Genomic DNA, 24,847 nt, shown 5'->3' with positions numbered 1-24,847 from the left:
GATTCCAAGTGTTTCCCAGAATCACGTAATGGCAAGTTTACAAGACTTGATGTCCTAATCTCCTCAGGTCCAGCAGCAGTGACCGGGCTATACATATGCTCCAACATGAGCACTGAACTTTCATTCTGCTGGTCAATACCGGAGGGCCGGGTGGACAGGTTTGATCTGTACCTGTTTGAGGTTGATCAAGTTAAGGAAATACAGTCCCCCAAGACACTGGGAGAAGATGCCCTGGAATGGTCCTTCACAAACCTGCTGCCGGGGACGCTGTATAAGATGATGATCATCAGCAGGAGTGGGAAGCTGAGTAGTCAGTCATCTATATGGGCACGTACAGGTGAAAACCAAAACTCTTCAGAAATTGTATTTATTAAAACCCAATACTTGGATTAGATTTTTAGGAGCAGTTTGACCTTTATGATGGCAGGTTTCGTTTCCCTTCATATTTGATTAGTTTAAATCCAAATAAGTATATATATCAAAGATATTATTGTAAAAAATGATTACTAAAACTAAAATTAGAAGTAAACTATATCTGACTAAAGTAAAACGTAACTAATGAAAAAAAAATCTTAAATGTGTGCTAGAATATGCATAAAAATTAACAAAATTGCATAGGACGACTTTAGTTTTGACAATTTCAAAAAGTGCTAAGTGGTCGAAGTTAGTTAATTAATCAATTCTCCCAAACACAATTTTCAGTATTCTGTGCTATTAAACAATAAATGGCTGTCTGATTGGCATGTAAAATATCTAACATCACAAAAGTTCAAATTTTCCAAAAGTACAAACAAGCTTAAAACTTTCTGAACAAAAACTAAATAAAACCAAACTGAAATTCACAATATACAACAACATACACTTCTAAAGCTACCAATTTACAAAACCGGAATAGGCGTAGAATTTAATTTGATATTAATGTATCGTATATCAAAATTTAGATTAACAGTGAAAGCCTGTGGCATTTTTCTCACTTTGACCTCCTAATTTAAGGTACTTTCTGACTCTTACTCTTTTTAATTTATCTAATAAAGAAAAAATAATAATAATAATAATAATAATAAATATTCTTTATTTTTTTGTTTTTGTTTGGATGCTTAAAGTCTTGTTTGTTTTTTACAGCTCCTGCCTCTGTCATAAACCTCCATGTTGAGAATCAGGGTCAAATGGATAGTCTTCTTCTGAGCTGGATGCGTGGTCCTGGAGGACTTACTGGATATTCTGTCACTGTAGATGGTTTTAAACAGCGGTTGGGTCCAGAGAGCACACAGGTGGTCTTCCACGGGCTGGTAGCTTGTCGGCTTTATTCTGCTACCCTTCAGAGCTGGAGTGAAGATCTGACCAACACTACGACAGCAGTAGGTCGTACAGGTCAGTACTGCTGCAAATCAAAAAGCCCTGAAGATATGTTTAACATTATAACTGATCTAATGCCATAGAGATGGGCCAGTTTCATTTAAAATGTTTCTATATTTGAAACAGTTTGCAGTATGCAACAGTATGCCTGTGCTGAAAATCTCTTCCATGCTGCAGCTCTCAGCTTTTCTTCTGTGATTCATTTCCAGCGTATAATGACTTAATGAGTTATTCAAAGCATCATACAATCTGAAAAGACTTGAAATATAGTGCCCAGGTCATATTAATGAAACATTTGTGATGCTTTTATACTGATTTGTGGTCTTCTTGGAGCTCAGCAAAGAACAGCTTGGACATTTTGCTAAAACCAAAGCAAAACCAATGCATTTCAGTCCTGAAAGCTAAATTACTTCTATTATATCACCACAGTTCCTGCACCACCATCATCAGTGTCTGTCAGCAGTTCTTCCGGCTCAGTGCAGATAAAGTGGCATGTCCCAGAAACAGGAGACTATGATGATTTTGAAGTGGCATGGTTTCCTCAGGATGTACTTCATGTTTCTGTTCTTCATCCCACTTGGCGCACACTGGAAGGACTTTATCCAGGGCGGCTCTATAATATCAGCCTTCGGACTGTCAGTGGGACGAAAGAGGGTCCTGTGACCTAAAGCAATCCTGTTTACCGCACCATCAGAATCCGTGAGTACAGAATCATCGACCACTCGAGATCACACCAGGATTGCTAAAATATTAGCTCAAAGTCACTTGTGGCGAGTTTTACATCCTACAGTATTGAAATAAAGTATTATTTATATATATATATATATAAAAAATAATTATTAAGTATTGAAGTATGTGATTAACCTGATGAAAAAACAATCAAATCTAACCATTATAGTATAGTAAAACCTAAAAACCTGCTGGTTTTGTTTTGTACGGTTTATTAATTCCAACATTTTTGGAACATGCTTGATTCCAGTTTTTTTCCGAATCATTTCAGTTCAAATGAACTGTTTTGAGTCCTAAGAAAAATGTCTGTGTATGAACAAATGGTGAATTATGAAAGCTCACTCACTTGAAAGCGTGCACTGGTCGCCACCTGCTGGTGTAATTATGTATCCAACAAAAAATTAAGCAGAGAATGAATTTGAATGAGTGTTTTTGATGAAGAGAATCAAATCAAAAAAGTGTCAAATCACAATAAATAATTCCCATCCCAGCTCTTCTGGAATGCGTAGTTTGGTAACTAAGATAATGTACACATTCTGGATCAACTTCAATAAAGTGTCAATAAAAATAACTATAAAATTGGGACCAATTTCAGCAAAATGTATACATAAATTGAAAGCATTCTATCCTGGTTTTTATTCAGTTCATAAGAATTATGGAAACATATGTGAGTTCTGGATTGTGGATTGTGGAGACGTCATAGGCGGGTGAAGTCAGAGACAAGGAAGCATTAAGCATGAGCGGCGAACCCGGAAACCAGCCTCAAAGGATGAAGCAATACAATACATACGTAACCCCAGACGTTCCTCTTCAGGAACTCGAGCTGCGTCAAGAACGTTTGGGGAACGAGAATGCCCACGCCGCCAGACTTTCAAATCTCTGCCTAGTGTGGAAGAGCACAGCTAAAGCAAGAGAAGGAGCCTGACAGAATTCAGGGACAACCCGTCCAATGGCCAAACTTCAGAAGGAGTGAGACTTGACCCCCAGGAGAGGGAAGATTAGAGGACTCGAGGCTTAGGATAACATCCTGATCACCGCTTAGCATAAGCTTCTTCTGGCCGGGGGCCTCAGCCTCAGCGCACCATGGAGGAAACATGTAACCAGAGGGTTTCTGCCCACTGACTGGCCACCGAGAAGGGCGCGGTAGGCCACCATGGCCGCCACGTAGACCTTCAGGGTGGAGTGGGTCAACCCTGCGGAGAGCCTGCAGGAACTCCAGCACTGTACCATACGGGCAGTTAACTGGGTCGAGCTGGCGGTCTCCGCACCAAGAAGTGAAAAGCTTCCACTTCAAGGCATACAGTTTCCTCATTGAGGGAGCTCTGGATTGGAGAAGGTCTTACAACCTCGGTTGAGAGACGGGAAGCTAAGAGTTGTGCCTCTTCAGAGACCACACCTACAGTCTCTAAGCTCTAAGAGATCTCTCCTGACGGGAACCTCCCATGGAGTGCCGTCAAAAAGAGAAATCAGGCCCAGGAACCATTCCCGGCCAGAACGGGGCTAATAACAGCAGCCGGCTCCGTCCCGGCGCACTCTCTCCAGAACTTTAGAGAGCAGAGCAATCGGGGGAAAAAATGTACAGATGAAGCCTCGGCCACATCTGTACCATGGCGTCCAGCCCCAGTGGAGCTGGATGAGTCAGAGGAAGCCAGAGGGGACAGTGCGATGTGTCTTGAGTCGCAAACAGATCCACCAGAGTCTGGCCCAACTCTCCAACTCTGCTTCATCACCTTGGTGTGAAGCCGCCATTCCCCGGGCCTTGGCCCCTGCTTCAACAGGATGTCTGCTCCCATATTAAGATGCCCAGGAATGTGAATTGCTCTGAGCGAGAGGAATTCGTCCTGGGCCCACACAAGGATCTGGTACGCTATTTGTATAAACGGCGTGAGTGCAGACCTCCTTGGTGGTTGATGTAAGAGACCACCGCTGTGTTGTCGGTGCGCACCAACACATGGCGACCTCTTAGGTCTGGGAGAAAATAACAAAGTGCACGAAGCACGGCCCAGCATCTTCAGGCAGTTGATGTGCCATGTCAGATGGCGACCACTCCACAGACCGCAGGCAGGGTGGCCACTCATGACCGCACCCCAGCCGGTGAGGGACGCGTCTGTCGCTAGCATCCCGCGGCGACAAGGAGCTCCCAGCACCGGGCCCTGAGACAAGAACCAAGGCTTCCTCCACATATCCAAGGCACGTAGGCAGCGCGAGCTGGCTCTCAAAACGTCCTAGGCCTTACGCGTCAGGACGTTATGATGACGGCTATCCAGCGAAAACAATGGTCCGTAGAACTGCTTTCCACTAGAAGCCTACGGCCTGGGAGCGCCACTCTGACTCTAGCATCTGCGTAGTACAAAAGTGACACCCCCGGCACGAGGGGCTGGGACATGGTTGGGACTGCTCCGCCCAGCAGCCCCTGACCGCCTCAACCTCCTCAGAGGAAGAGCGGTACACACGTGTTTTCACATAAGAAATTACATCCCTAGAGCCCCTGCACATCTAACTTCACATAGTCAGATAAATATTAATATATAGTAGTTAACAACCAGACGAGTCAACACGGTCTGGTGCAGAAAAAAAAAACTCACATAAAGATGAAACAATGTAATACATGCGTTGCCTCGGCATCGTGCATGTCTATTTTTTATTTTTTTTCTCTTTTATATTTGCTACTCAGTCACACAGACAACATCAATCTCCTCAGAAAAGATGAATGCTGCAGCGAGCTCTGCCTACGAGGACGAAAAACCTACAGCACAGGTTTTCAAGCCTCGAGACCGAGCCCTAGATCTAGTGAACACGGGTGGAGTTAGGACGAGCCGTCTCCAACCCGTTCACCAGATCATGTGCGATTCCTGCGAACGCGGTCGCCGCCGTGCCTGCGCGACCGAAACCGCAAGATCGCATGCACGGATACACTCCTCAGAGCGTGCCCGGCGAGAGGCATGCAGCAGCAGCAGCGAGCTGTCTCAGAGGGCGAAGAAACTGCAGCGCTGGTTTCCAAGCCTCGAGAACGGGCTCTAGATCTAGTAAACACAGGTGGAGATAGGACGAGCCGTCTCCAACCCGTTCACCAGATCATGTGCGATTCCCGCTATCGCGGTCGCCGCTGTGCTTCAGCACCAGCGAGACAGCGACCGCATGCACGGACACACTCCTCCGAGCGTGCCCGGCAAGAGCGGAGCGCTTAACAGCGAGAAAAGCACAATCAGCTCCCCGAGAGCCGACTGCGCGAGCTCCACTCTTCATTAATGCTGCTTATTATAATATTAGGCATAATATGCGTGTGTAACTGGTGCTTGTGTGACTGGTGCTTGAACAACTGGCGAGCTCATCGACGCCTTTCCATATCAATTTTTTTTTTTTTTAAGTTTTATTCAAAACTTTCCATATCAATCTTTCTCAGAGAAAGACTCCCGAACCCCCAAGAGCGGCGCCGGATCTGGTGGCTAAGAAAGAAGATAGGGACTGCTGCCCGTCTTCAAGCAGATCCGAAAGCGAATCCCGCGAGCACAACCACCGCTCCGTTTTTTTCATCGACAAAAGCGGGGCTGGCACCGCGAGAAATGCCAGTGAAAGCTCTCTCCTCAAAGAGAGCCTTCTGAGAGTGAAGCAAAGGCTCGCATCGCAGCCGTCAACTCCCTCGAGAGCTGACACTGCGCGCTTCACTCTCAAACAGACAACACACGAGCTGCATGTGTCCCTACCTTTTTTTTTTTTTTGGCAGGGAAAACACACAGCCTGCTCTCGCCCAAAACTTCTCTTGATTGAAGCTTTGACAATGGAGTTTATCAGTGGACAAACAACACTAAATAAGACTCACAAACAGATTGTGACTGACACACACACACACACAGAGTGCTTGCTGAAGACACAAGGCTGGTTTCTGGCTTCGCTGCTCATGCTTTATGCTTCCTGGTCTCTGACGTCACCCGCCTATGACGTCTCGCCCTTCCTTTTGACTGATTATACACATTATTCTGAGAAGTCACGCTGGACACGTTGCCCAAACGTTCTCGACGCAGCTCGAGTTCCTGAAGAGGAACAATCTTTTCTAGAATACAAAATTGTAATGAATTTAAAGAATTACATAGGTACAGCTGGAATATGACTTTTGCACCGATTTCTGCCCAGATTTTCAGCCGATTCAATCATGGCTGTCAATCACGTTTAAGATTTTGAGCCAATTTTAGAATGCATATTATTATTATTAATTTGTCTTGCATTTCCTAGCAACAAGGCACCATTTTCTTTGTGAGTTTGCTGCTTCTGGAACAATTAAAAAAAAAAAAAAGTCTAGTACCGTGTGATCTTCAGTCGTTTATTTTATGATGGCCAGTCTTTCTCTTTAACCATTTACAAGGAAGCAGGCGTATGAGGCCAAGTGTTTTAAAATCTGTTCCATATTTGAAAGTTGTGAAGTTTATTCCAGCTTTTAATTGCCTAATTATATATAGAATACTTCTAATATATAATTTAGATATACCTAAATTGTCAAAATGCTATGATAGAATCTCAAGAGGTCCATATTGGTTTTTCAGGGCCCCCTGTCCCACCAGTGACAGTACGGGTCAGTGAGCAGTCCACGGTCATCAGCCATTTCTCCATCCGGTTTAAGTTCAACTGCAGCTGGTTCAGTGATGCTAATGGGGCTATTCGTTTCTTCACAGTTATTGTCACCGAGTCAAATGGTACCAATCATTTTTTATTTCAGTTTCTTAAACTGAGATTAGCAGAATTTATGCCAATATTATTGCTATTTGTCTGTGGTTATGTCTTAACTCTGAATCTGAATCCAGTCTTATTTCATTTACAGATGTTGATAACATCCTCCCAGAGCAAAGACATCCTTAGCCATCTTATCTAGACTACAGACAAAACCGCTCCATCAAAGCATACCAGACCGGCTGCTTTCACAGCCTGTGTGCTTTGGGATCTGACAGCAAGATCCGTGTTTTTGAGATCAACCTCGGAGCAGGGATGAAATATCTGGGAGGAGCTTGCAAATGGGATCCAGAATCTATCAAACATGGAACACATTTCTGTGACGGGCCGCTCAGACCCAGAACTTACTATCGGTACTATTGAATAGCTTTATGTATTATTTGTTGTAGTATATTACTTTAAACTGAAGATTTTAATGTTCATCCATCTCAATATCATTGTGTTTTATTAAAAAGAAGTTTGTCTTCATATAAAAATATTGTATGCTGAAGCATTAAAAAATTGATATGCATTTAAAAAAAAATGCTCTCATATTCACTCATATTATTCAAAACCATTGTTCTGTGGAACATCAAAGGGGATGTTTAGAATATTGTTCAAGGTGTTCTTTTTCGATAAAGTGACAAGAGAATGTTGATGGCAAGCTCTAAAAAAGATCAAAAAGTGATTACGCTAAAATGATACAGCATTAAATTATTTTAATGCTGTAACAGGTTTGGTATGATGTGAATATGAGTAAATGAGGACAACATTACAATTTTTTACTGAAATAGTTTCCAAATTAAGTTTAAGATGTGTATTTCTAAAAATTCTTACTTTACTCTCTCAGATTAAGTGTTCGTGCCTTCACTCAATTGTTTGATGAAGAGAACAAAGAATGTGCGCATCCCCTTTACACAGACACTTACCTTTCCCTCCCATTATTAACTCAATCAGGTAAGACACCGTTGACATTTTTTTTTAGTGTTAAGAATCAGCAGGACAGTTGAGTTTAAGGTTGTTGAGATGAGAACATGACACAGGTCAGACTCAAACCAGTTCCCCATGTGTAATACCACTTTGCCATGACTCCAACCTATTTTTTATTAAGTAGTGTCATTTCTCAAGTTTTTGTCATTCAGCTCCACGAAATGGCCTAACAGGAGGAATCACCGCTGCTATGTTTCTAGTCACCATGGTGTTCGCTGTGACTGCCTTACTCATTTACAGAAAGAGGGCTCACAAAATGTGAGTATACACACTCTTGTTAACAAATTTGTTACTGTGCTGATGCTTATTTGTGTCTGACTGTTTTTCAAGAGCCGTGCAGGAAAGTCTCGTGATGAAAACGTGCATGTGGAAAGCGTTGCCTACTTCACAGATGTGCTCAGGCATAAGGAGGTACCAAAATACTTCAATTCTGTTTATTTTAATGAGAGGAAAATACATAATAATGTTTTATATTTTCAAGTTTGTTCATAAATTGGAGCATTCATTTTGAACATTATCATTATTGTAAGCATGAATTTTCGCTATTATGCACTAGCCCAGTCCACGCAGCGCAGTTTGAGTCTCATCTTGCTAAACTTCAAGCTGATTGCAGTTACCTTCTATTTGAAGAGTTTGAGGTAATAAAAAAATCAAACACTAATATGTATCAAAGCAGTTACAGAATAGTATATTTGAAAGCCTAGTCAAGACATCATTCCATTTTAATCTAAATGACCATTTATCAGATAATAAGCCAAACTTTATCATCTGAATGCGTTATTGATTATTGCATTCAACATTTATGCAATTTTGAAAAGGGCCTAAAGGACGTGGGACGGACCCAAACTCAGAATGCTGCACGTCTACCCGAAAACCGAAGCAAAAATCGCTACAACAATATACTGCCCTGTAAGTAAAGACAAATGATTTTTAAGTAAAATACAAGTATTATACATTTATATCTCAAGGTATACTAGACTACTACTTATACCAGTATAGTTAGTGCTGGTTTAGTTAGTGCTTTGTGGTCTTTTCCAAATGCAAAGCAGCTTGAATTATTTTTTATTAAAAACTTATAATCTTTTTATTTGTGTGGTCAAATTAAACAAGGACTACTTGTAGTTTAGTCCCTGTGATGGCTACGGCCACACAGGGTAACATCATCTCAATTCTAAACATTTGATTATGGTTTTAGTTCACCTCCATAGTTTGTTGCACTTATTATTTACAGGCATCTAAACTATGTTATTTAAATAAGGAACACAATACCATTTTGATTTGGTTTATTTTGCTTTACCTTGATTTTGATTTACAGGGAGTGCACTAATTCCATATTTCTTTGTGTTGAGTTACCTGGACCTGTTGGGGCGGTCCCTTCCTGGTTGGGCAAAAGGAGTGGCTAAAGGCTGAGGAGACCTATATCTGGGAGCCAGCTCATTAGGCCATACCATGTCTCACCATGTGCCAGGGGGATTTTGTCCTTAGTTAGCTCTCAAGTTCCCAAGTGTTAGGTTTGTTTACCCCTTCAATGTTATTTGGTTTTGTCAAGCTGTTATATAAGCTTTCTTCTGTGTCTTTTGGGGCAGGTCAGTGTTTTGTTTAGTTAACCTTGTGTTGTGAGTTGATGTATTTGAGCTTATATTCAGTTATTTTTGTTGACCTCTTTTTAGGCCTAGTTATCAGTTTTGGTCCTTATGTAATTTTTCAATATTTTGGGTAATAAAAAAAACCCACGTTTTTGAAAAACCTCCTGTGTCCTCTTGCCTCACTGTCCTGGTCCCTGACAATTGGTGGCAGCGGTGGGATCATTCAGTGACGGACACAGGATTGATTTTTTTTTTTTTTTTTTTTTGGGAGTTATTCCCCAACAAGAAGAAATGAATCGTGGTGGAAGAGGTGGAAAAGGCAGACCACAAGGGGGAGCTGAAAGCCAAACTGTATCCGACAAGCAACCTGTTAGTGAAGAAGAAGAAAATGGAGTTTTTGGAGTGGAAAACACTGAAGGGGAAGGAAAGGAGCCAACCCTGTCTGACCTGGCAGCCATTCTCCGAGCACACATGCGACAGCAGGAGGCCCGGGATGAGAAGCAGAAGGAAGCAGCTACAAGACAAGAACAGCGGTTTAAAACACTTAATCAATTTCAGATGCTGCAGTTGGAAGTACAAGCCAGAACATCTCCACTGACAGAGCATCCACCAATAGATTCTGATCAAGATCTGGAGACCTTTCCACCCAACAGAACTCGTTCTCAAACCCAAATGGATCCCACTTCTGTGATTGATACAACTACAACAGCTACAGGTCAGGTCCATCCACACCATGTGCCCAGACTAGAGAAATTTACTGATGAAGTTGATATTGAACACTTTCTTATTGCATTTGAGCGTATTGCCTTAGCCTGCAGATGGCCGAAGCCAGACTGGGTTTTTCATTTAATGCCATTGCTAACTGGTAAAGCTAGAAGTGCTTATGTGCATATGGACATTGATGACTCTATTGATTATGATAGGGTTAAAGGTGCAATTCTCTCCAAGTATGACATTAACCCTGAGACCTACAGGCAAAGATTCCGTTCCCTAGAGGTGAGCCCTGATGAGAGCCCAAAGGAATTGTATGCAAGAATCAAGGAGCTTTATGGAAAGTGGATCCAGCCAAAAGGTAAAACGACACAAGAAATTGGGGAAATTATGATGCTGGAGCAATACTTAAGAACGGTGTCCCCTGAGCTGCAGATTTGGATCAGAGAGCACGACCCAGGTTCTGCCATGGAGGCTGCTAAACTAGCGGAAGTGTTTGTGGCGGCACGGAGGAAAGGACAGCCATGGAGCTATAACTCATGGGAGACCCCAAGAGACCGCCGTAAACCCCCCCCCAGCAGGATCAACCCATCCAGCAGTACCAACCAAGGCCAGAGGCTAGCAGGGGTAAGGTTCCTACTGGGGAGAACCAGTTGTTTAGCAGACCATGACAACCCTCAGGTAGAAAACCAATCTGCTATCTCTGTGGAATAGAAGGCCATACAAAGCCCATGTGCCCTAAAAATACAGCAAAGTTGACTCGGATGTGTGTTGTACCGCGCCCTCAGGCGGATGCTGTTTTCAAGAATGAGCAGGCTGTAAAGATGGCTGATGTTGAAGTTAATGGAACTGCTCTCAAAGCTTTAATTGATACTGGGAGTGATCAGACACTTGTGCACAGGAAGTTTGTACCAACCAATATTATCAACACCAGAGACACCATCCCTATATGTTGTGTGCATGGTGATGAGAAGAGTTATTCAACTGCTGACATGTATATCAAAGTTGGCAGTCAGTCATATCTTTTGAACATTGTGGTAGCTGATAAATTGCCTTATCCTGTTGTTCTAGGACGAGACCTCCCAGTACTTTTTGATTTGTTTGAATCGAACAAAATCAGAAAATGCTATGCTGCTGTCACTAGGGGGCAGGCTAAGAAGTCTAACGAGCACCTGGAGATCCTCAGTACCTTGCCATTCTACAGTGATGAGGCAACACCCAGGAAGTTAAGTAAAACTCGAAGGCAGAAAAGACAGGAGAAATTCCTTCACACAGTTGTGAAGTCACAAACTAACACCCAGCCAGAGTTGCCTTTAGGATTTCAAATGCCAGCCAGTATCATAAACACGCAGAAATCTGATCCATCTTTAGTATCTCTTTTTCAGAAGATCAAGGAGACCGGAGATGAGCTGGACGTGAGCAAAGAGGAGTACATCTTGCAAAATGGCATTCTTTACCGTCAACAGGAATCCGTATTGCAGCTAGTGGTACCCCAAGCAGTTAGAGAGGCTATACTAGTGTTGGGGCATTCCGTTCCCTGGGCTGGCCACCTAGGTAAGCACAAAACCATAGCCCGTATTAAACACCATTTTCACTGGCCTGGACTGCGTAGAGATGTTGCTGAATTCTGCAAAAGTTGTCCTCCGTGTCAAATGACATCTGCTAGCCTTCCCTCCAGAGCTCCACTCCTACCACTCCCCATCATTGCCACTCCATTTGAACGCCTTGGGATGGACATTGTTGGTCCTGTTGAGAAGAGTAAAGCTGGGAACCGTTACATGCTGGTTATAACAGACTGCGCAACCAAGTACCCCGAGGTGTTCCCATTGAAGTCCATAAAAGCTAAATCTGTTGCTTTTTGTTTAGTTTTTTTTTTTCAAGAGTGGGTTTCCCTCGTGAAATACTGACTGACCAAGGAACTAACTTTGTCAACTTTGTTGAAGCAGGTCTATCAATTACTTGGCATCAGGAGCCTGAGAACCACACCTTACCACCCCCAAACGGATGGGCTGACAGAACGTTTCAACAAGACGCTGAAGCAGATGCTGCGAAAGTTTGTGAACAGCAGTGGTACAGACTGGGATCTCTGGTTGCCATACCTTTTATTTGCATACAGGGAAGTACCCCAAGCCTCCACTGGTTTTTCTCCCTTTGAACTGCTTTATGGGCATGATGTCAGAGGCCCTCTTTCTTTGCTGAGAGAAAGTTGGGAGGGAGACCAGGGGAGAGGGGATTCTGTTAATGTGGTATCCTATGTTGTGCAGATGAGACCGATTGGAGAAAATGAGCGAGCTTGCGCAGTCACACATGGCAGAGGCCGAGAAACAGCAGAAGTCCTGGTATGATTGGTCAGCCCGCCAGAGATCCTTCAGTCCTGGACAGAAGGTTCTAGTGCTTCTTCCTAGTGATGACAACAAGCATTTGGCAAAGTGGCAAAGACCATTTGAGATCCAGAAGAAACTTGGGCCTACCACCTATCGGATATTGACCACAGGTCAGTCACGTTCAAATAAAGTACTGCTTGTGAACCTCCTGAAGGAATGGGTGCAACGACCTGAAAGGAAAACTGAGGTGATGCTCGTCAGAAGCATTCTGGAAGAGGAGGAAGTGGATGAGCAATACTTGCCTTCAGAAGGTGTTCCAGTGGACTTTGATCTCAGTCATCTCTCTGAAGACAGACAGAAGCAGGTGAGCGCTATCTGTAATCTTGAAGTGTTCCAGGAGAACCCTGGGAGGACTGACCTTGTTGAACATGATATTGTCCTTAAAGAGGGTGCTGCTGTGAGACGACTCAGTTACAGGATCCCTGAGCGCCTGTTGACCGCACTGAAGGAGGAAGTAGATCTAATGCTGTCCCAGGGTATCATAGAGGCTTCAAAGAGTGAATGGTGCAACCCAGTAGTCCTTGTACCGAAAAAGAATGGTAGCATAAGATTCTGTATTGATTTCAGGTACTTGAACACAGTTTCTCAGTTTGACTCCTATCCAACAACAAGGATTGACGATCTGCTTGAACGGCTGGGAAAAGCTAAATTTCTGACCACATTAGATCTTAGCAAAGGGTACTGGCAAGTACCACTGACTGCGCGGTCCAGAGAGCTGACCGCTTTCCGGACTCCATGGGGCCTATTCCACTTTACGGTGCTTCCATTTGGCCTTCATGGAGCGCCAGCAAATTTCCAGAGGCTTATGGATAAGGTACTTCATGATTCCTCTGCATTTGCGGCAGCCTATCTTGATATAGTTCTGTATAGTGACAGCTGGGAGCAACATCTGGAACATCTGTGCACAGTCTTGGGCTGTCTTCACGCTGCTGGGCTGACCGTAAATCCTGCAAAGTGTGCCTTTGCTGCATCTGAGACTGAGTACCTGGGCCATATCATTGGGAATGGGATGATACGGCCACAGGTTAGCAATATCCAAGCCATTGAGTCGTGTCCTTTACCCCAAACAAGGAAGCAACTCAGATCCTTTTTGGGCATGGCAGGCTTCTATCGTCGCTTTATTCCGCAGTTTTCTACCAGGGCAGCTCTGCTCTCAGACTTGACCGGGTCCAGAAGTCCCAATCAGATCCAGTGGACCGAGGAGGCAGTGGCAGCTTTCCATGATATCCGGCAATCAATGAGTAAGCAACCAGTGTTGTATGGTCCAAACTTTAATGACCATTTCTTTTGTGCAGACTGATGCTTCCGACAGGGGTCTGGGTGCTGTACTACTTCAGGGGCCCCCTGAGAACCGCCACCCTGTGGCTTACATTAGCAGAAAGCTGTTCCCCAGAGAGGTCCATTATTCGACCGTGGAAAAAGAGGGACTGGCTATCAAGTGGGCCCTGGACTCCTTCCGCTACTACCTCCTGGGTAGAGAATTCACACTGGAGACCGACCATAAAGCACTACAGTGGATGGAGAGGATGAAGGACACCAATTGAAGAATCACCCGGTGGTACTTGGCCCTGCAACCGTTCCGCTTCAGCATCCAACATATCCCAGGCAAAGAGAACCAGACAGCTGACTACCTGTCTCGCTGTACCAGCGAGAGTCCAGAAGGGGGGGAGTGTGTGATGGCTACGGCCACACAGGGTAACATCACCTCAATTCTAAACATTTGATTATGGTTTTAGTTCACCTCCATAGTTTAGATGCCTGTAAATAATAAGTGCAACAAACTATGTTATTTAAATAAGGAACACAATACCGTTTTGATTTGGTTTATTTTGCTTTACCTTGATTTTGATTTACAGGGAGTGCACTAATTCCATATTTCTTTGTGTTGAGTTACCTGGACCTGTTGGGGCGGTCCCTTCCTGGTTGGGCAAAAGGAGTGGCTAAGGGCTGAGGAGACCTATATCTGGGAGCCAGCTCATTAGGCCATACCATGTCTCACCATGTGCCAGGGGGATTTTGTCCTTAGTTAGCTCTCAAGTTCCCAAGTGTTAGGTTTGTTTACCCCTTCAATGTTATTTGGTTTTGTCAAGCTGTTATATAAGCTTTCTTTTGGGGCAGGTCAGTGTTTTGTTTAGTTAACCTTGTGTTGTGAGTTGATGTATTTGAGCTTATATTCAGTAATTTTTGTTGACCTCTTTTTAGGCCTAGTTATCAGTTTTGGTCCTTATGTAATTTTTCAATATTTTGGGTAATAAAAAAAACCACGTTTTTGAAAAACCTCCTGTGTCCTCTTGCCTCACTGTCCTGGTCCCTGACAGTCCCTCTGCTCATTAACCTCCTTACTGATTTAACTGCAGACGACTCAACACGGATGACCCCTATTCAGACTACATCAATGCTAACTACATACCTGTGAGTTGTTCTTCATTTGATTTTGGAGGTTTATTGAGGATTTTAATCTGACAACTAGCAGTTTGCACACAGCTTCATTCAGCCTCATGTGTTTTGGTTGCGGATCATAGAAATATGGTATTCAACACCCCCAAAATAAATTTCTAATAAAATATAAAAAAAATTTTTTTTTTTTTTTTTTGTCCATTTCAGCTTACTAAGATCAAGTGACTAGTATTCATCTGGTCATGTGATCTCAAAGTAAAATCACTACTTTCGGTTTGATACTTGCCCTCATGTCATATTAAAGCTGTGCGATGTTCTATCTTCTGTGGAACACATGGAAAAATGTTGGACCCAATTGTTTAAAAAAATAGTTAGTTTTTATTGCCCATGATTTGTAATATAAAATGTCTTAAAATTGTAACAGTGACATTTCATTGCTTTTCTGACATTTTGACCATTTCTACTTCCATTTTGAATTTTTTCAACCCTCTGTTTATTACCTGCATTCATCAAGTTCAACGAACCAATTTATTGTGCAAAAAAATAAATTCAAACTAATATTTAAAAATGTAGGAATGACTGCATGATAACTCACAAAACATATATAACATACCAAGAGACAGTTTATAACTGTGAAACACTGAAACTTAACCGTTACTCAATATGTAATCGATTTGTGTGTGTATTTTTAACTTTGGTGTTTATTCAAAACTAAATTGACAATATCAGCGCTTCACTCTGTATTCAGATTTGGTTTTGGTAACAGGGCTTCAATAACCACAGAAACTAGAAAATGTCATAAAACCTTAGTTTTTCCTCCTGGGGTTGAAAGTCAACGTTTATGGTCGACCACCTCCTTTACTGACAATTTCTTTCAAAAGCATAAACTAAATATTTGTACCCTGTTCATTGAAAGTTAGGGCTATGACTGTATTCTCAGCAGTAAATGGTCCTTTTTGTCCTCAGGCTCACAAGTATTTCTCTGTCTGTTTAACAGGGAAACAATTTCAGATCAGAGTATATTGCCACACAAGGGCCTCTCCCAGGTACCAAGGATGATTTCTGGCGCATGGTGTGGGAACAAAGTGCACAGCCTTGTAATGCTGACCCAGTGTGTGGAGAGGGGCATGGTGAGTGCAAGAGGCTTCTGGTGCTGTTTTGCTGGTGATGTGCACTGGTCTCATGTCATATTTTTGTGGATATGTATTTGATTCAGGTGAAGTGTGATGGATACTGGCCAACTGACAGTGATCCTTTGTATTATGGTGATGTTGGTGTGCAACTGCAATCTGAGAAGATCCTCCCAGAGTGGACCATTCGGGACTTCAAGATATCATATGTGAGTGTCAAATAAATGGATATATTGAATAGAAAAACAATTATTTATTACTTGGATAGTTCACCCAAAAATGTTCAACTGCTTACCCCCAGGGCATCCAAGATGTAGGTAAAAAAAAATTTTCAGTAGAACACAAAAGACTTTTAGCTTAGATTTTTACCGTTGCAGTCCATCAGTCTTAAAATGTAAGTGGATGGGAATCACGGCTAAAACATACAATACAACTTTAAAAAAAACCATACACAAACAAAACCAAATTAAACCCTGTGGCTCGGAGCAATGCATTGATGTGTAAAGACACAATACAATCAGTCTGTGCAAGAAACGGAACAGTATTTATTTGGTTTTTTAACTCTTTGAACTCTCCTGAGCATGTTCTCAGCAGCAGGTGTGTGAGGCATCGTCTGCTTCTTGTTTTATGGTGGATGAAGAAGAAGTGGATGATGAAAAAGACGCCTCTCATCCCTGCTGATGAGAACACACACAGGAAGACGCAATATAAGACTGATAGACTGTAACGGTTTGAGCTTAAAATCTTGGTTTGTGTTCTACTGAAGAAACAAAGTCCCCTACATCTTGGATGCCCTGGGGGTAACCAGATAAACATCAAATTTTCATTTTTGGGTGAACTATCCCTTTAATGGTGTCTTTTTTTTTAATGGTAAACTGTAAAACAAAAATGTTGGGTCATATTTGACTTAATCAAAAGAAATATATATAAACAAATGAGTTTTTTTTTCTTTTTTTTTCGCTCATTTACTTACTGTGTACAGTATTCTAGTAATTTAAATCATGCTAAATTGTATTTTTCCTTTTTGGGGTAAAGTTTGATCTAGACATTTCTTTGCTAGATTCAACAGGTTTGGAAAGTTATTTTTGCAACTTTGTAATTTGCAATTTGGTGGTACAGAAACTCTTTTAAGCATATATAAAGAAATGAAATGACTGAATGAATGAAGAAAATGGAAACCAGTAGTAGATTTGGGATAGTTTTGGAAGATGAGATGACTTGATGCAATGTCTTTTTTCAGGATGGTCAGTTGAGATATCCCAGGACGGTGCGTCAGTTCCATTACACCATTTGGCCAGATCATGGTGTACCAGAAACAACCCAATCACTTGTTCTCTCCCTCAGTGCTGGTGTGGGCCGGACTGGCACTTTCATTGTGCTGGATCGTGTTTTACAGCAACTTGACAGGAACTGCACAGTGGACATTTATGGATGTGTGTTTGATCTACGCCTGCATTGCTTATACATGGAACAAACTGAGGTATGAGTATATCTGTACAGTGACATCAGCAACGTTTATATTGGTGTCAGACTAGCAATGCTTAACAAAATAATTTCAGTTGAAGTAAATCTAAAGTACTTCTGCCATACAAGGGTAAAACAAAGTATCTATGGCAACACTGGAACTGAGAAAAATGGCTTTTTGATAGATTTTCCGTCATTAAAGTTGTATTGTGGACTTCCCTGTTCTCATAGAATTAGGGCCCTATTTTAGTGATCTAAGCACATGGACTAATACACACGTTGCCGGTGTACTCGCATGTCCCAATTCACTTTTGCTAGTTTAATGATGTAAAAACAATCGGCGTGCCTGAGGGCATTTTAAGTATAATTTATGCAAAATGTTTTTTTTTTCCATATATATTCCTATTGAAATTTCTGTCCTAAGGTTTTAAGTATTTATGATTACTGGATAATTGTTTTAATTTTGTTCATGTAATTTATTTATCTGTGGGTTTTATGTAGGTCTGTCTAGTTTTAAACTGTAGTTTTCTCTGACTTACAAGTTCTGAATTGAGGATTATCAGCTGCTTCGAGAACCCCATGTTGGGCCTGATACGTCTCACCTTTATTGCATGGTCAATGGCATCCTCCAACATTATGTCACGGTGAATCATCAGAAAGTGTGGGAGATCTTCTGACACCATCTATGCAGTGCACCAACAGCTTATGTAAAAAACAAAACAAAACAAAAACTCAGTGCTTAACAGTTTGTCACTGTAGGACAATGATGCATTACATTATTACTCTATCACTTGGCTTACTATAATTTACATTTATTAATTTAGCAGACGCTTTTATCCAAAGCGACTTACAGATGAGGACAGTGGAAGCAATCAAAAACAACAAAAAGAGCAATGATATATAAGTGCTATAACAAGTCTCAGTTAGGTTAACACAGTACACATAGCATGGGATTTTAAATAATATTGTGATGGCCTGGATTTAAACTGCACAATTCTTTTATACATTCATCTTTGCAGTTGATCAAGTAAAAGGACATTACTATATTGGTTTGGTTTATGATCTTTATTTGTCATTGTACTGAGTCAGTGCACGGGCTTAGTTATTTGGCTTAAGGTTAAAACCAGTTAAAATTCTTCTTTGGCTAAAATGTAATTTTATACAAACATAGCAATTTGTTAAAATTAGTGATGTGACATTTGAACCGAGGCGTCAGAGCTTGTGTCGAGAAAAAAGGGTCGTGCCAGATGAAGCCGCGATTCGAGGCTTGTGTTGTTAACATGGTGTGGCGGGAGGAGCACAAGACAGACACAGTGGGCGTGGCGTCAGGCCTCGGAGAGGCTTTTATTAACAGAAATAAAATAAAACAGGGGATAAAAGTGGCCAAAGGGGAAGAGTGTCCAAAATAAACAGGGAATCTGGTGTCCTCGTCGTGCTGCGGGGTTCGTGTGGGTCGGGCAGTGTTCATGGAGGAAGGGTCCAGGTAAGGGGCGGAGTCCGGCGGCCGCACGCGCTCCCCTCTTCGGTCCGGGGCGCGAGGGGCGGCGGCTTCCTCTAGCGGCCGCATCACTCTCGTTGGCCGCGGCGCTGGCAGGGGATGGACGGCCCGGCATCCTGGCCCGTCGGCCGTGCAAACGGGTGCGGTTCCCATCCGGATCGTGGGTCCGGCAGCTCACGTCTCCAGTGGCGCGGGAGTCCCTCAACGCACCCTTCCTGGACCCACGAGGACACCAGTGTGCATGCACGGGGAAGAGACCGGTCTCCCGAGGAGAGGTGCGTTGGGCTTTTAAACAGCGGTGGTGATGAGGCTCCATTTCCTTCAGGTGTGCCCCATCACACGCCGCCAGCCCTGACTCATCCAGCGCCCCTCCTCTCACACACCCACTCCAGTCGGGAGCCTGGTGAAGGGCGGCAATTTAGGACGGGGTGCGGGTGACAATCAGGGAGGAGGCAGCTGACTCGTCACAATGGAAATCGGGTGACTGATGACAAACGAGGCCTTGGTTTGTGTGGACACGTCATCGGTTCAGTCTGAGTGTCGGTTCCGGATAAAGGGGGTTCGAAACTCACGCCACCTTGTGGGTGTTGTCAGGAGTAGATGAATCAGTTGTAGTAGAGTCAGAGTTAGAGTTAGATAGTTGTGTCGTCATCGTTATTGTGTCATATATGTGTTAGGGCTGTATATTATTAGATTATATCAGGTTATATTAGTAACAGTATATTGTTATTATTAATTAAAGTAGTTATATTATAGTATTGTTATATTAATTAGATAAGATTTTTTGGATTGCTTTGGTTTTTTGGATGTGGACCTGACTGCTTTTTGATTTGGATTGCCCTTTTGGATTTGTTTGCTTTTTGTGACCTCATCCTTTTTCCTTGTAATGGAGCCAGCAAGAAAGAGGAAATCCTCCCCTGTCTGGAAGGTTTTTGAAATGGTTGGTCACAATAAGGTATGTGTATTAATGTTTTACTGTCTTGATCTAATAATATAATACAGCCTTATAGTGAGTATTATTGTCTATTCATTTATGTTTCTAGGTGAAATGCTTGCTGTGCCTAAAGGAGCTGACATACAACAATAACACCACCTCCATGCTCAGGCATTAGCGAGCACTGCATGAGCATGCACAGACTACTAACAATGTTTATCAATCAAATCAAATCAATATTTATCCAAAGTGAATCTCACAAGATCTGAGGATCCACTAGTATATTGGGCTCAACATAAACATCTGTATCCTCATTTATACCAGCTGGCACTGACATTTTTATGTTCCCCCGCATCCTCTGTTCCATGCGAAAGGATCTTTTCTAAGGCTGGAGAGGTTCGATCCAAAAGGAGTAATCGTCTAAGCTCCAACACACTTGAAAAAATTCTGTTCCTCAATAAAAATAATGTGTGATCCTTCCTTCACTCACCCCAAACTGCAGTGTTGCAGTTTGTTCCTCTAAATCCATAGTCCCATAAGCACAACACTGCACTAAAACTAGTAACAGTTTAATGCACAAAACACACCAGAAACAATTCTTAACCTTTCCCACCCCACACTTTTCTGTTGCAATTTGCGTTATTACACTCCCTCCACCATAAGAACTACACTCAACACAGTCTCACTTTTGTTGTTCCTACTGTCACTATCCAAACTATTTATGAATAATGAATTAACTGTGTGTGACAGTTGTCTCTGCACAGGTAAATTCAGACAGAAAGAGAAACATATTTTATTTGATACCCAGGCAATGGACAAATGTCTGCTCAGGTCATTGATTCAGTATTTTTTTTATTGGTCTGCTATTTCTTTGCACAGTAGCTAAGTGTCACTAGTGAGCAATAATGAATGAAGCTTCGAGTAATGAACCTTTTGGTGAAGCAATGGGCTGCAAGGTCTCAGTGGTTCAGGAAGCCTCATTTTGCCATCACTAGTTAAAGTTCATTCTTGTAATGACTTGAAATGTTTAATACCTTTTGTGTTGTGGGAATGGACCAGCCTAGTGACAAAGAGATTCAAACAGGAAGTTGTTCTGTTTTATGTGAATTCTAAAGGAAATTAGACTATACCAACTTTGATATATAAGAGGGGGCATAGGAAAATGTGATGTAGTGATCAATGTGATTTTTTTGTCTAATAGAATTCTTTTTCATTAACTAAAATTTATCCATGGCTCTAAATTTAGTTAAATGTGTTGTTCATTCCAAATTTGTTGTTGTTCCTGTTGTTGTGAAAATGTGTATTGTTTTGTTTCCCCTTGTTTTGTTTCATGGTGCTGGCCACCTCCTATAAATCCAGTGTATGTTTTGTCTAGAGAGGTTGTTATTTATTGTATCCTGGTAAAGGTGGTGTGGAATGTTGTTCTCTATCAGTTTGAGAGGATTATGCCTAGTTGTGTCTTTTGTGAACCTCCTGTGATGTAATCTACATGAAATACCAATTTTGGTCTTTTCCTCTCTAATGAGGTTTGATCACGTTTTATCTTGCGTAAGCAAGAATTAATAAACCTATCACAATTGAAGACTACTTTGCTCCCTGTTTTGTGGCTATGGAACCATTTTTTTGTTGTGATCTGCTCAGGCTCATCTTTCACAAATATAATATAAAGAAAACAGATAGAATAAAAAAAGAATAGAGCAAGCTAGTGTTAGAGGTCTTTACACATACACATACAATTGCATAATTAATGAAAAGAAAATAGAATACAAAAAGATTAGAAAGGTAGTTAGATTTTTTTTTAAGAATAGAATTAGAATAGTGAGTGTTAAAGTTAGAGGGTCAAATAAATAATAATATAATAAATAATTTATGGTCACTTACGTGCCAGTTAAAGTGTTGTAGACTTACTCATTTCCTATGAAGACATTGGGGCCAGACCTCAGTGACAGGTGTGCAGTCCAGTGCACATTTTTCTTGGCATTGCTTCATATGCTTTTTTAATAGCAAAAGCTCTGTTTTACCTTGAGGTTCTTGTTTTGGGCCTGGGGCTCTAAAACAGGCTTCACCTTGTTTTTTATATTTGTCTAACTGCTTTCTTAATTGTAGTTTTTGCTGCTTTACAAGATCTGAATTGAGGACTGTCAGCTGATTCAAAAAGCCCTCATTGGGCCCAATCCATCTCACGTTTGTGGCATGGTCAATGGCATCCTCCACCATCATGTCATGGTGAATCATCAGGTATGCCAGGACAAGTGTGGCAGAGCGGCTGACACCATGTATGCAGTGCACCAACACCTTATCTGTGGAAATACAACAGAATTTCAAACAAATCTCAACACTCAAAACAAATCCCAGACTATTTATCATCATAAGAGACTTGATAAATAATAGATGATACATGGTGTGTGTGTGTGTGTGTCAACTCTTACTCTCTGGGTTACTCAGGGCCTTGTGGATGAAGTCCGCAGCTGGGAAGAAGTCCTTGCTGATGTCAAACCAGACTTCATCCACTGCAGGCACATTATAGTAAGTGATGCTCATGCCTTGGTAATATTCCTCCCTTGAACTGATCTTTCCATAAAGATCTTCCTCACTTGCTGTAGCGTTCAGGATGTGGGTTATACCCATCTCTTTCAGTTTTGCTCGGTCCTTTGCTGTCTCCCTGCACAAAACCCAACAGGCTAGATTAGGGTAACATTGCAATCAGCTCCCTAGCTTGTTAACCAGTAAATTGTGTATAGCACTTTGGGCATTAGTACAGGATCCTAGCTCACTACACACTGGGACACTGATTAATAAATGATTCCACAGACACTGATTCCAGTGACATGACAATGCGTTCATGTTGTAAAACGTTACCTCTGGAATTTTTTTTTTAAAACAGGTTGACATTGTTTTATATACTTTTTAACTGTTTTGTTACATGTTACATTTGTTACATTTTTGTCAAACTGTATGCATAAATATTAAGTAGAGTATGTGTACTACCTGCCTAGCAATGTGTTATTTCAAGTTTTATTTTTATTATTATCTTCTATTATGTGTAATGTTTATTGAGTTGGCTTGTTCAATTCATGTTTAATTTACATTTATGCATTTTAGCAGACACTTTTATCCAAAACGACTTACAGTGCATTCCGGCTATACTATAGAACATAGCTTGGCTCTTTTGTTTTTTTAGTGCATTATGGGATTTTTAGGGAGCGAAAATTTCAGTGTGCTGAATGGATTTTGCAATTGAGACAGGAAGCTGATTGAGCACACCCCAATCTTTCAATAAATATGTACAATGTATAAAACACCTCTGACAGTGAGAGAAACATTGAGTAACTGCATTGTGTTTGCTGCTGCAGTACATTATTACTTTATCACAAGGTTTGGTATTATGTCATATGCGGGGCATTCAGTGTGTTGTAGACTTACTCATTTCCAATGAAGACATTGCACCAGACCTCGGTGATAGGTGTCCAGTCCAGTGTACATTGCTCCAAGCGATCCTGAAGTTGGATCGCACTTTGTGGGATATACATTTGTAATATTGAAAGCTCTGTTTCCACTTGCTGTTCTGTTTTAGGACAGACTGGACCTAGGACACACAATTGCTCTGCTTCAACCAGATCCATCTGAAGTTCTGGTTTAGGATCGCTTGGACCTGGGACACATACTGTTTCTGGATCAGGCTGTGCTGAGCTCCCAATGGGCGCCACTCTGTTTTTCTGGAAGATTTTTTTCACAGCCTTCCATCTTCTTCGGAAGAATGCACAGATGTTGTTGCTCTTCCTCACTTTGGTATTTTCTGACAAAAGAAGAAGCAAAAGAAAACCAAACAAACAAATAAGCAGCTAACTTAAACATATCTAGCCAAAGATTAAACACTAAAAACTAGTCCATCTTATAAAATTGGCCTAATATATTGTGCTGCTTGACATTGGTGATTTTCACAAGGCCAATGTTCAGTTGTTGCATTTGAGTCTCTATGGGAAGGGTTGGGTTTGGGAAATAAATGATTAATTTAAATACTGTCCTCCTTGTCAGAATGGCATGCAAATACGGATATGCATAATGGCAATCAAATGCACAATGTATTGATGCAGAGCTAAGTAATAAAGTCCACATTTCTGTTTACATTTCACTAGAATATTTATTTCAAATGTTTTATTGACATTCACCTGTTGGGCTGGTCTTCTCAGTGGTTGTAGGAGAAGTGTCCATGCCTCCCTGATCATACCCACTGCTGCTTCCTGCTGGCTCAGTCATATCTTCAGATCCCTTCAAATCCCAGCACTTCATCTTTGAGATGTCAAACTTCATCATTTACACATTTCTCTTTTCTATGGACATGGCATAACTTTGAGATGTTGTTGTCAAACAGTGTTTAATACACATAATGTGTGACTCTTTGTCTGTACAGATGGTCTATAAATCATATACAGTCTATCAATATGAGCTGGCGTCTGTTTCTGTGGTCTGTACTGATCGTTTCTAAACGCGTTCCTGCTCAGTCACACTCACATCTCGTATTATCAGCGGTATACCTGTTCTATGACGTAATCAAGCGGCGCTTCTTCTAGTAGTTCCAAAGTTACCATGGAAACAGGATGTTTGCTAAAACAGCGGAGATTAATCTCACAAAAACAAGTTCCTGCGATCAGATAAAAAAAAAAAAAAAGTTCCTGCGATCAGATTAAATTTACTGACTCGATTTCATAACGTTATTGCATTCTTTGTTTCACACATATTATACATGATATATATATATATATATATATATATATATATATATATATATATATATATAATTTATTTATGTGAAATACTTTAGGAAGGCGTGAATAATCAGGGTCGCATCATATGTAATAAAAAATAAATAACCTAAGCTTTTCAAAGGTGAGCTGTAAAATGACATACCTTTATACAATTTCTTAGCAAATAAATAAATAAATAAAGCCCGCCTTATTCCTCCATTT

General features: G+C 41.5%; 1 protein-coding gene and 1 pseudogene across 1 annotated transcript; one reads left to right on the top strand and one right to left on the bottom strand.

The window, feature by feature from the left end:
* LOC132098593 (receptor-type tyrosine-protein phosphatase beta-like) overlaps window positions 1–17,629 on the top strand; it is a 33,564-nt pseudogene extending 15,935 nt beyond the window's left edge.
* A 224-nt stretch (window positions 17,630–17,853) lies between these two features.
* LOC132099106 (dual specificity phosphatase 29-like) lies at window positions 17,854–24,359 on the bottom strand. The gene is made up of 6 exons (XM_059505555.1): window positions 24,277–24,359; window positions 24,050–24,170; window positions 23,304–23,676; window positions 22,310–22,542; window positions 21,789–22,180; window positions 17,854–18,150 (listed from the first exon to the last, which is right to left on the bottom strand). Exons 2-5 carry the CDS (start codon window positions 24,168–24,170, stop codon window positions 21,789–21,791), a joined length of 1,119 nt encoding a protein of 372 aa, XP_059361538.1. The 5' UTR covers window positions 24,277–24,359; the 3' UTR covers window positions 17,854–18,150.
* Window positions 24,360–24,847: the final 488 nt, after the last annotated feature.

Source organism: Carassius carassius, chromosome 22 (genome assembly GCF_963082965.1).
Source record: "Carassius carassius chromosome 22, fCarCar2.1, whole genome shotgun sequence".
NCBI classification, from domain to species: Eukaryota; Metazoa; Chordata; class Actinopteri; order Cypriniformes; family Cyprinidae; genus Carassius; species Carassius carassius.
The sequence above is the reverse complement of the archived record's forward strand: the minus strand, read 5'-3'. Positions and strand labels throughout refer to the sequence as shown.

Bases quoted from the DNA above. Each gene is read 5' to 3' on its own strand.
- LOC132099106 (XM_059505555.1), bottom strand. From the start codon at position 24,170: ATGAAGTGCTGGGATTTGAAGGGATCTGAAGATATGACTGAGCCAGCA. The intron at 22,543-23,303 runs GTAAGTCTACAA...GGTTTTGTGCAG, and splicing joins AATGTCTTCATTGGAAATGA to GGAGACAGCAAAGGACCGAG. The intron at 22,181-22,309 runs GTAAGAGTTGAC...GTATTTCCACAG, and splicing joins GGCCCTGAGTAACCCAGAGA to ATAAGGTGTTGGTGCACTGC.